Consider the following 12,099-nt stretch of genomic DNA (forward strand, 5'->3'; position numbering starts at 1 on the left):
ACTTCTTTAGTGTGTAATGTTGTTTTTTGAGCATGAAAAGTGTCCTTCCAGATTCCAGATTGTTGTAACAGTAAAAACAAAGCCTGGATTAGCCCAGGACTTTTTAAATATAACTCTGATTGTGTTCGCCTGAAAAAATAATGTCACTTACACCTAGGATGACTTGAGAGGAAGTAAATCATGGGCTAATTTTCATTTTTGAGTGAACTATTCCTTTAAAGGCCTTATTTGACAGCTCATTTTGTGTTTAATCCATGAAGCTCTGTCCCTCGTTCCTTCAGATCAGCAGCAAGCATCAGTCAAGCGTTCAGCTGTGGTTTCAGGAGACGGGGCTTCCTGATAGCCTGCGTTTTCTTCCTGACCGCAATGCTCTATTGAAACCGGTTGATGCACGTTTTTAGCTCCACGCTGAGCTCTTTAGCTTAGAGGATAAGTTACAAAGCAAATGCAGTTTTATCAGCACTAAAGTTGGTCACAATTCCAGGAGACCCTTAATTAATTCATTAAAGAACCTAAATTGCTCATTGTTTTTGTGACCAATACGGTATGTCTTCCAAAAATCAGCATCACAGCAAAATAAGAGTTGTGAACTCTAGGAAAGAGTTGTAAACATAGGAAACTCTAGACGGACATGATATGTTCTTAACATCATGACTAATACATGTAAAGGATATGTTTGGGTTCCTTCAGCAGAGATGTTTTCAGTCGCATCCTTCAGCGTCTCTGTGGTGCTTTAAATGTGAAATAGTCCCCTATTTATAAGAAGAAACGATGAAAAAACACTCAAATGCGACATCTATCTCAAAGAAAATAGCGGTAATGGAAGATGTTTACCTGACTGAAGGCGCCGTTGCCACGGAAACGCGTCGCAACTTCTGACAAAAATTACTTTAAAAGCATTAAAAGATCTTGATGCTGATTTATTTTGAGAAAGAACACTCCTGAGTAAACACTCGTCGTTCACATGATCTCCCAATCTTCTTCTTATTTGTTAAGTTACAGGTTTCTTTCCCTGCAGATAACCTGGAAGTGTGCTGACGTTAAAACAACGCTGCCCCACATCTCGCGAGACTTAACTCCTTCAAACCTACTGCCTCACTTCTCGCGAGACGTAGCGGTGCATATTAAGTAAACTAATGTGTATTTTATTAATTCACTCTCCATTTTTTTTTTTAAATCTCAGTGTTATTAATTTCATATTTGATTATTTATTTATGGAAAGAAGAAAAAAATCTATTTTTTCTATAACGGTATGACCACTTTTTTCTTTTGAAACTTAATTAATACTGTTTTTAAATAAATTGCCATTGATTCGACTGTTGTTACATGCTCAGTGTGCTTGTTGTTACTAAAAATAAATACAGAAACAAAATAAAAATAAAGAACTGTGCCCGGTCACGTGACGCGCGGAGGGCGGCTGTGTTCCCATGAAGCACTGCGCGGGTCACAACGGACTCGGGTTCGTGCGCTCGGTTTACGCGCCATTTACGAGTGAGATTTCAGAGCACGGGGAAGTGCACGAGCGCAGACTCTCCCGGTTTACTCTCCGAAATCCGTCTCAGAGGAACACCGACGAGCGTGAGCGAGACCCGCGAGACTAACAAGGTAAATGATGACATTAATGTCGGATCGTCGAGTGAAGTGTCAGATCGCACAAGCGCGTTTATCTGCTCTCGTCAACAGTCGCGTGTGGCTCATAATTGTGAACTAGTTTTACTCGATCTTATAAAACCAGCCTCGCTTTTAGCATTAACATTAAGTGCTAAATATCCTCAAGCAAAACTTTCAGACTCTCTAACGTTAGTGTAAGTTACCTAACGTTAACAAGTGCGCTCGTCCGCCGTGTTTACGGTTGTTTTATCTTCTGTCTCACGCTAAGTGAAGCACTTTAATGACACACGGTGCTCTGCTTTTATTGTTTCAGTTGTTTACGGTTGTTTTGAGTGCGTTAGTTGTGCACGAGCATTAGTGAAAGCTGTCAGCGGCGCTCGTGATTTGTGTTGTCATGCACGAGCTCGTCACAAACACTGCGCTTATATGCGCGCGCGTGTGTGTGTGTGTGTAGTCAGCTCGTTTTCTCCGTGTGAGCACTAAAACATACTTTTTAAAGCGGTTCTGACACTTTACCGGTGATGTGCTCCGTTGTCTGTATTCACTCGGCGAGTGTTGCCGTTTAACCGGAGTGGAGTAACGTTAGGCGTGCGCGCGCTTGACCCGGTGTCCGTTTGTGCTCCTCAGGTGCCGTGGATCATGCCCGCTAAAACCAGCAAGAGCTCGACGGCGGCCCGGAGAGCGGCGGAGGCGCGGGAGGACTCCGAGGATGACACCGCGAAGAGCAGCGCGCCGCCGGCCCCCGCGACGCACGGTAAGACCAGCGGGTGACGCGCGCTCGGGCACGAGCACTGCCGCTCCGGTCTGAGCGTTGTTTTCGTCTCTCGTGCTCTTTTGTTCGGTGCAGTCCCGTCAGCTCACGGCTGATGTTCAGAGTGTGTGTTGTTCTTGGCCACTCGTGGCTATAAAAATGCTGGAAATGTTCACACGAGTGAGTGCACTTTTCTCCCCGGAGAGAGAAGCTGTGGTGATTTATCATTTTAATCTCAGAAAAAACATAAACCTGGACAAGTGATGACAGGCTTTCCAGTCCTGGAAAACAACAACAACACAAAGAAAAAGTCCACTCCTGGAAAAGGGCTTTTTTCACCAGCTTTGTCTTTGACTAATATTTTTATTTTCAAATAGTTGAAACACTCATAGTTCAAATATGTTAAATGTGATGCTTTGATAATGACCCTGTTAGCGAGAGCTTCTGTCATAATGGATGTTTAAGAGCTCGTATTATAATGGTTTTATAGTGAAGTCATGGCATTAAACTATGGAAGCTGTTTCTACCACTGAATAAAACATAAAAAAGGTAAATGCAACTTTTTATCTCACAAATCTCTCTTTCTTGCTATTGAGACAGAATTTTGCCTTTTTCTAGTAATCGTGAGTTTATATCACAAATATGTAAAGTTAAAATAGATAAAAGTTCCCTCAGCCCTTCTCATCTATCATCTCGTCTCATTTCTAAAAAAATTAACTTTTATATTAGGGCTGCGTGCGGTATGTCGAGTTTGCACGATATATTTATTTAGAAACTATATAGATTGAGGCTATGCCGCTATACTGTAGTTTGAAACGAGCGCATCTGATAACTCGCGGAGAAAGCAGAGAGTAGATGCAGTTTGCTCTTAACGTGACGTGTGCTTTATATTAAGGGCTTCACAATATCTGGTGATAAGATGTAGTAACGCGCATGGATTAAACCAGCAGAGGCTCTGGCGGAGACATGCGCTGACTGACAGGCGCGGGCGCAGTGCCCATTATAATGGGGTAATCAAATATAGCCCGCTATAATTAGTCTGTGCTTTTGTTTTTATTTTTATTTAAGTCAATTTAAAAAATACTTTTGTTTGTTTTTATGTAGCTAGAATAGAAATGATTTTAATCCCCTTTTTGCGCATGATATCGCATAGCCTAAGCCTGCATGTATTACATTCACTATATTTGTTTTCATAGCCTTCAATATCGCCATTGTGTGAAGGACAACATTAGATAGAGAATGTGGATGGGACATTTTTTTTTAAAAAAGATCTTTTTTTTTTTTTACCTAAATAGAAAATACTGTATCACCATTTAACCCAAAAATAGAGATTATTATTATTATTATTTTCCCCATATCGCCCAGCCCTAAGTTATTTTCTTTTTAACCTCAAATGCGCGACCTCTGTGTTGTTGTTCTTCACGGCCTATGATGTCATCTCATCGGAAAGGTCACATGACGCAGGTGGAAGTGCCGACCCAGTGTTAAAACGAATGTGTGATGCCAGTAACGCGTTACTCTAATCTGACTGCTTTATTCCAGTCACGAGTACTCTAACGCGTCCAAACCAGGAATCAGACTAAAGTAACTTATCCGAGTTCAGGGTGTCCGCGGGGTTTTAAAAAGTATTAAAAAGTGATAAATCAAAATTGTCAAATTTAAGGCCATTAAAAGTGTTAAATGTGGACTCAGAGGTATTATTTTTTTCCAAATTAGGTATTATTTTTTCAGACCATCAGGTGTCCTATTCTGATTGAAATTCTATCTGCGTTCGCGTTAGTTCGTTTAAATATGGGCTTCAGCATATCTGGGCACATAATCAAAGATCTTTGGTCTCCGTCTCGGCGTGTGTTTGATGCTGATGTCATATTCAGCGGTCGTCCGGCATCACCTCAGAGCACTGCGCGCTCAACAGCAGTGGCTATCTTACGTTTTATTTTAGACTTGCTTTAAGGCATCTCTTCAACGACTGTCCCCATAAGAGCAATCTTAAACGATTTATATAAAGTCTAAAATGAACCAAAAGAGTTGTGAGAGAATGAGGCGCGATCCACAGACAGTGAGATCCGCGTGTGTGTCTGCTCTTAAAGGGACAGCAGCCGATAAAGCTTCCTGTCAGTAAAGTTAAAGAACAAAGGGAACAGAGAAAAGGGCTCGCTGCTCTTGACTAAATCACTTTTATTGCTTTAATAAGGATTAACTCTTTAATTTATAGTTTATGCAGTGCAGACTGCATATAACTTTGATAACTTTATTATATTTCTGTATATTTCCTAACTGTTCAGACAGGAAGGGCAGGAGTAAACATGACATTTATTATGGGTTTATGTTAGCATTGTTTTAAGTTTACTTAAATTAAAAACTGCTATATTTTTGAAGCCTAATAATGAATGTAAAAAATAAATAAATCAGTAGCAGTATTAATATCAGGAATACTGGCCTTCATTCATAAAAAGATGCCCTTTAAACAAGTATTTAAAATATACTGTCTTTATGTTGTTTCTACATTAATTTGATTAACTGTGAAATTATTATATTAAAAAATATATTAAAAACGTACAAAAACATTTCTTTTTTTATTGCGATTAATCACAGAAAAAATGTGTGTTTAATCTAGTTATAGTTTTTAATCGATTGACGGCACTAGTTTTTAGTATTTTGTTTAATTCAACAATTTATCACAGTTATAGAAATGTAATATTTGGCTCAGGTTTTGTTTTTGGAAAAAAAAACACTAAATCATTTAATTGCTGAATTACCAATTATTAATGTAAATCAGATGTGTGTGCAGTAATGCTTCTCCTTCACCAGCCTTTGTGAATGTTGAGATGTGTTTTACTGTCTGAATGATAACTTATCACAGATTTCCTCCTGCTGTCGATTCTAAATCTATTCTTTTTTGTACGTTATATATGTCAAAATCTGTGTAAATAATAGAAAGGTTGCTGATTAACACTTGCAATTCAGTGTCGTGGTGGTTTTAAAAAATATTCTGAAGGTAGTAAAAAAGGCATTAAAAAGTAGTAAATTTACTTAAGGATTGCTGTATATACCCTGGAGTTACTATTTTAGTCATTTTCCTTTGTAAAAAAAAACTAATGTATACAGGCCTCAAGTGGATCTTTTGAAGGGACAAGTGAAAGAGAATTTTACTTGCCGACGGACAAGAGCCGGATTAAAACAAAAAATAACTAGCGAATCACCAAAATGCAGGAATGATTGTGCATTAGTTTAGTGTAAGTGGCGATCGATAGTGGATGATAATATATGATGAACTGACAATAATAAGGTCGATCTGTTGACGCTCGTGCAGTCTCTCGAGGAGAAATCACAACACTAGAGCGTTTGAGCCGTTTCCTGAATACCATCACGACTGAAAACGACACTGCTTTCATATGACGGTTTCATAAACAATTAATTAACATTCACTGACATTAACGCTCACTTGGTCACTTAAATTTTGGATGCAAAATTGAGTGCTTTTGTTCGATTTTAGCAGCGAAAATCGCTCACAGCAGAACCGTCTCACAGCAACAGTGTGTTACTGAACGATTCAGTGTTTGAATGAACGACTCAGTGACTCACTCATTAAGACGGCCACCTGCTGCCACCTACTGGAGGTATAGTCTCATGTTTAAACCATAGACTAGGGCTAGGCGATATGATGAAATATATCGTCTGGACGATAGAAAATGTCTATCGTTTTATATAAGGCTCTATCGCTTACGCCACGATAAGGCGTTTACAGCAGAATTTTACGTCAAGATGCACCTCATGCACGCTGCAATACATAAACAAACATGGAGGAAGACGGTAGTAGACGCGGTTCAGACCAGGGTAATTCTCAGAGTAATTATGCCAGAGTGGTGCATAAGCGCTCAAAACAAACTTTAGACACAGACGCTGCTACGGGCCTTCACGCGTGGCACACCATATAGCCATTTATTGAAATATTTTAATGGCAGGTGTAGGGATGGCGAAAACTAAACATTTTCCTGACCGACCACCGAGCCTCATTAGCCGGTTGAAACCGGTTAACCGATTAGTTTAAAATATGCACTCCCAATAAAGTGAGTGTTGGCAGAAACGGTCGTCCTTTCTGTGTTGAGGCGGCGGGGGTGTTGTCGGAAACTGCTGATTCTAACTAATAAAGTATCTTGTAATCTTATTAGTTACTTTTAATCTGTAAAGTAACTAAGTAACTTTTTAAAGGAGTAATCAGATTACTTTTTTAAAGTAACTGTGGCAACTAGGGATGTCAATTTTCACAAATTCCCATGATCAATCGTCGTTTTAATTAACAAACGATGAATCATTAACCTTAATACTGCAATATGCGTATTATAGCTTATAGCCGACAGCATGACAGGATGTGCAATGCTGCTCGAAACACCATGTTCCTCACCAAATGAATGAGAAGGATTTTTTTTTAATCTAAATAAAGGGCTATAGGATTGTAAAATTAGTCAATGTGATTGATAATTAAATTAAATTACTTATTTCATAATCAAATAACCGCTAATACGGCTAATAGTGTTCTCATTAATGTTGTGTAATATGACAATCATAGTCATTATTAGCTGTGCATTGCTGTTGGAGATGAAGCGGATCACCGCCACGCTTTTACTACCACTCGCCTCTAACGTTAATAATTAACCAAATGCATCCTTTATTAAATAAATCAGCTATAGATAGGCCTGCACAAAATAAACACAATATTAAAACTTACATTTGCACAAAACAAAAGGCTTCGACTACATAAAATGATCATAGAGCCGCTGTAGTGAGATGGGCTTTGTAGCGACGTCTTTAGTGCCTTTATGGGTCTTGAGAGAGGAAATGACACTGGTGTCAATGAACAGTGGTGGAGGAAGGACTGAATCTCAGTCCTTCAGTAAAAGTACAAGTAACCAGAGCCGTATTTACTTCAGTAAAAGTAGAAGTACTACAACCACAATCCTACTTAAGTAAAAGTAAAAAAGTACTTGATTTTAAATGTACTTTTAGTATTAAAAGTAAAAGTACTTGTATAACAATTTATTCTCTTAATGCAGGGCTCTACGCTAACTTTTTTCTTGAGGAGCACTTGTGCTCCTAATTAAAAAAAATTAGGAGCACAGTCAAAAATTTAGGAGCACATTCTAATCCATCAAACACATTCCAATTATAACTTTCCCATTACAGGACGATATTTGTCCTTTAATGTCCAGGGTCATTTTTACCATTATAAGAGCAATGTTTTCTAATCTTATTAAATGTATGCATCATCTGTCAATTTCTTAAATTCAACATAATTCTGACATAATATTATCATTAACTTCTGAGAGTACAGCACAAATACACACACACACACACACACACACACACACACACACACACACACACACACACACACACACACACACACACACACACACACACACACACACACACACACAAAATGCAAAAGCAGAACTGGACTTCATACAATCAAACACCTATGCATTTAATGCATTAATGCATGGGTTAATGTTGTATGACTGTTTTACATATAAGTTTTTGAATTTAGAAATATGTACAAATTAAACTTTAAAAGTTTAATATTTTAAATAAAAAGTCCATGCTAAGTATAAATATGAAAATAAAACCGCCAGTAGGTGGCGGCAAGTCATTAAGTCCATAGTTCAGTCAATAATTCAAAACAGATTCATTTGAATCGAATCGCTTGGAGCTGCGAATCAGTTCTGGTGTGGCTTTGATTTTCACAAATAGACAGTGTTGTGGCTAAAACGTTGTTACTCAATATTAACTTGTCTATTAGATTTTTGTACGAGATCAGTATCACACATGCAATCATGCCAATACTCGGAGCTTTAGCAAGCCGTAACTTTTGGCGCTCTGGCGCTTCATAAACAGAACCGCATGCGCCTCGCGGAAGAACATTGCAGCTGGATCTACTTCTCTCTGTTTGTGGTGAGTCCATAGAGACCGTAAAAAAAATACGAGTCACGCAGATATTGTGCTAATCCGCAGCGGGAATAACTTATTTTGTGTGTACAGTGATTCAGAATAAGACAAAACCCGGTTTGGAAAAAGTCTTCATGATACACTTGCTCATTATATACATTTAGTATTTTTTTAAACAGCATGAGTGATAAAGATTAACTCAAGGGCTTTTTTAAATGTATTAATACATTATTGTTTGATGGCATTTATACCCCTAAGCATCCGCTAATTTCTGAGCTTGTTTATGATAATCCAAATGTGGTATTTCCAGTTCATTTTGATTTGGCTGTAAATAAACAGCGCGAGGCGTCTGGTAAAGTGCGCATGGCTGCGTCGTCACACACGTTTCACTCTGTCTATGGTTTCACTTTGTAAACAATCGTTGTCTGAAGTGTAGTCCGTTGCACATGTTTTTGCACTTCTTCTTCTGACTGAAGGCATGAAAAGCAGTTGATTGAAGTAGGAAACGTAGCCTATCAGTTTCTCAGTGTTGATTCACTTAGTGTTGTAGTTTTTATTCCGATTGTATTACACATCCATTCATGAGAATAGATCGGGTCACTCGCACCGGTGCGCCTAAATATTTTTTCACAGTCGCACGCAGCAATTTTTAGGCGTAAATGCGCCCAAAATGGGCGTTATGTAGAGCCCTGTCTTAATGTCTATATTCTAATAATTAAAAAGAAGAAAACAGTATGGGCTGTGGCGTTTTAATTCAGTTAGTTTTGGGTTAATGCAGGCTAATTGTGCGTATCATCCGTTGCCCAGTTTACATTCTGACTCACAATATCAGAACGATCCGCAGAGTTAAATATCAATATCCAGAAGAACATTTTCATCAGCTTTGATGTATTTAAGTCTTCATATTTATGAGGATTAATCTTAAATATAGGATATGCTTCAGCTTTCCTTTTATATTCTTAAATTTGATCAATAAATTAAATTAGAATAACGCTAGCCCATATGGTTGTTAAATTAAATAATTTACACTGACAAATTACAACTGCATTAAATAATGTAATGAGATTGTTTTAACTAGGCCTATATATTTTTAACACAATAAGAAACGTTGGAAAGAATGTTTAAACATGAAACTAAACTACCAGTAGGTGGCGGCAGGTCTTAATGAGCGAGTCATTGAGTCGGTTCGCTCAAACGGCTGATTCGTTCATGAATGAGGCAGTCGTTTACCAACAGGTCATTGAATCTTTGATTCAACCGATTCATTCGAACGCTGAATCATTCAGTAACACACTATTGCTGAGAGATGCGTTGTGGTTCTGCTGTGGAAATATGATCTGATCTGGGAAATATTGTCGCTGCTGTAACAGAACAAAAGCCGTTTATATTGCATCTTAAATCTAAGTGACTAATTTTAATTAATTGTTTATGGAGCTGTCATGAAATCAGTGTCACATTTTCAGTCGTGATGGTATTCAGGAAAACACTCTTGGTCGTGATGTTTTTTAACTGTATTATACGTTATCAAATATAAAAACCTTCACATTTTGAATATTTACTGCGATTGTCAACAGCGCATCCGTCAGTTCATATATTAGCCTATTATTATACAATAATTATCCAAACAAACCTTCATCTCGAGCCCTGAAACTGATCAGAAAATATAACGAAACGCTGTAGAAATGTAGTGGAGTAGAAAGTAAAATATTTGCTGCAAAATGTAACGAAGTAAAAGTAAAAAGTATGCACTATTGATTCTACTTAAGTGAAGTACAGATACGTGAAAAATGTACTTAAGTAAAGTAAGGAAGTATTTGTGCTTCGTTACATTCCACCTCTGTCAATGAAGGCCTTTCTGAGCCATCGGATTTCAACACTAATATCTTCATCTGTGTGTGAAGATGAGCGGAGGTCTGACGGCTGGCCAACCACAGGAGGAATTAATCACACAATTCACATTTCTGGGTCAACTAACACTTTGATGCATTTGATGCACTGCTGCTCTTTACTAATGTGTGTTTTAATAAACATTGCCCATGCTTTAATGTATTCTTTTGAGCTTTGTTTCTTCTGCGCTTGTCTGAGTTGTGTTGTATGGTTGTGCTCTATAGATTTATCTGCACACCACAACTGTTTATTAAGTTAAAGGCTTGTTGCTGATTAGAACTTGAAGAGCAATGAGGTCTTAATATTTTGGGGAGGTCTTCAACATGTCTTAAAACGGTATTGAAATGACCTTCAGGATTCCTGCATGTACCCTGAGATGATATTTCTTGGCCCTGCCCCGCTGCCCGTGTTGATGTGGTGTTGCTGTTCCTGCAGAAGCGTCTCCAGGCGGTGCGGCTGAGGTTGATGAGCGCAGTCTGGAGCAGATATTGGGCAGCATCGCCCCCGCTCCGCCCCCTGCCATGAGCTCTGAGCCCGGAGCCCCTCGCCTCATGATCACACACATCCTCAACAGGAACTTCAAGTCCTACGCCGGGGAACAGATTCTGGGCCCCTTCCATAAGGTACTGACGGCGCTAGCCACTCAACACTGGGGAATAACGGGAATAACATCAGGTCATGTGCTGGATTTGAGCACTCAAGCCCTATCCGCACAGGATTAGTTTAACATGGGGGTAAAGGAATTATTACCAGAGGTGCTCGGTGATTTTAGTCCTGTCTGAATGTGCCATCTCGCTAATCATCATTTTGTCAAAGATTACCGAGACTTTTACCTCCTGTAAAAAGGACCGGAAAAACGACCTCAGGTAATACTATTCCCGTTCGAATAGACCTGCTGTAAAAATGTACGGTAAAAGTCCTTTCCTGTTTAAAAGTTTTTTTAAAATGCGTTTTGCGAGCTTGGGGGCGCTTGAAGTAGGTGGTAATGTAGTTGCGTTGTAGGTGGTAAATTATCATCCAAACAGCTTTAAACTGCTGGAGTGCGCTTCTCAACACCCACACTATTAACAGTACTCGTAATTTGGGTCCAAATGTGTCCATATTTAACTCCCAAATAAAACAATTTAGTTTTTTCCCACTTCCCTGATGATGGTCTCGATAGGCGCGTCTCCATCATCTCACTAGTCCACTAGTCAGGGCACTGATCAGGGAGTCAGCCCAGTGACTTATGTCCTAATCAGTGCCCTGACTAGTGAGATGATTGAGACGCGCCCGATCTCCACGTCGGAGAAGTTTCGCTTCTTTGCCGTCTTCCGCGTGTCCATGGCGTAAAATGAGGGCGTGCGGGAGGCGGAGACTTACTTGAATATATAGGGGCGTGTTATTCTAATGATGGTGAGAGGAGTGTGAGCATAATCTTAAGCCAACATATACGCACGTTTCCACGCAAGATTGATAAATGAGGGCCAGTGAATCACCGCCACGAGGAGCTGGTTAACACATGACTTTAATGGTCACACCGTCCGACTAATAAGTAGGGCTGTACTAGAAAAATCGAATATTCGTTCGGTGAGGTGGCATTCGATTTTCAGTTTTGAGATTCGAATAATCTTTTTTTTTTTTTTTTTAAACACGTGACTTCCGTCGCAGACTCATTCTCACTCATGCTTGCAGCTTGAACCACCCGTTGGCGAACGTAGTGATTTATTTTATCTCATACTTAATAGGTACAAAATGCCCAAGACCTCAGCTGTTTGGGAGCACTTTAAATTAAGTGAGGATGACAAGACAAAGGTAGTGTGTCAAATATGCGATCTGAAACTGGCCTACCACAACAGCACCACAAGTTTGAAAAATCACCTGAGTTCTGTAAGTTGCACGCGGCAAAAAAAAAAGAAGCTTTT

The 12,099-nt window shown here is 39.1% G+C and overlaps 2 protein-coding genes across 3 annotated transcripts in view; one reads left to right on the forward strand and one right to left on the reverse strand.

The window, feature by feature from the left end:
- Positions 1–1,298, reverse strand: part of ift80 (intraflagellar transport 80 homolog (Chlamydomonas)) — a 63,241-nt gene extending 61,943 nt beyond the window's left edge. The window contains exons 1-2 of the mRNA XM_067451884.1: positions 835–1,298; positions 674–752 (exon numbers count right to left, since the gene is read on the reverse strand). Coding sequence (XP_067307985.1) covers positions 674–711 — 38 coding nt within the window. The 5' untranslated portion in view covers positions 712–752; positions 835–1,298. The remainder of the gene's footprint in view (positions 1–673; positions 753–834) is intronic.
- A 167-nt stretch (positions 1,299–1,465) lies between these two features.
- smc4 (structural maintenance of chromosomes 4) overlaps positions 1,466–12,099 on the forward strand; it is a 76,231-nt gene continuing 65,597 nt past the window's right edge. The window contains exons 1-3 of one of the 2 annotated variants that reach the window (XM_067449932.1): positions 1,466–1,605; positions 2,239–2,365; positions 10,631–10,818. In XM_067449932.1, the coding sequence (XP_067306033.1) occupies positions 2,251–2,365; positions 10,631–10,818 (303 nt within the window). In that variant the 5' untranslated portion in view covers positions 1,466–1,605; positions 2,239–2,250. Of the gene's footprint in view, positions 1,606–2,236; positions 2,366–10,630; positions 10,819–12,099 lie in introns of both variants that reach the window. The other variant, XM_067449933.1, reaches the window with a different exon arrangement.

This window comes from Pseudorasbora parva, chromosome 8 (genome assembly GCF_024679245.1).
Source record: "Pseudorasbora parva isolate DD20220531a chromosome 8, ASM2467924v1, whole genome shotgun sequence".
In the NCBI taxonomy this organism is placed as follows: Eukaryota; Metazoa; Chordata; class Actinopteri; order Cypriniformes; family Gobionidae; genus Pseudorasbora; species Pseudorasbora parva.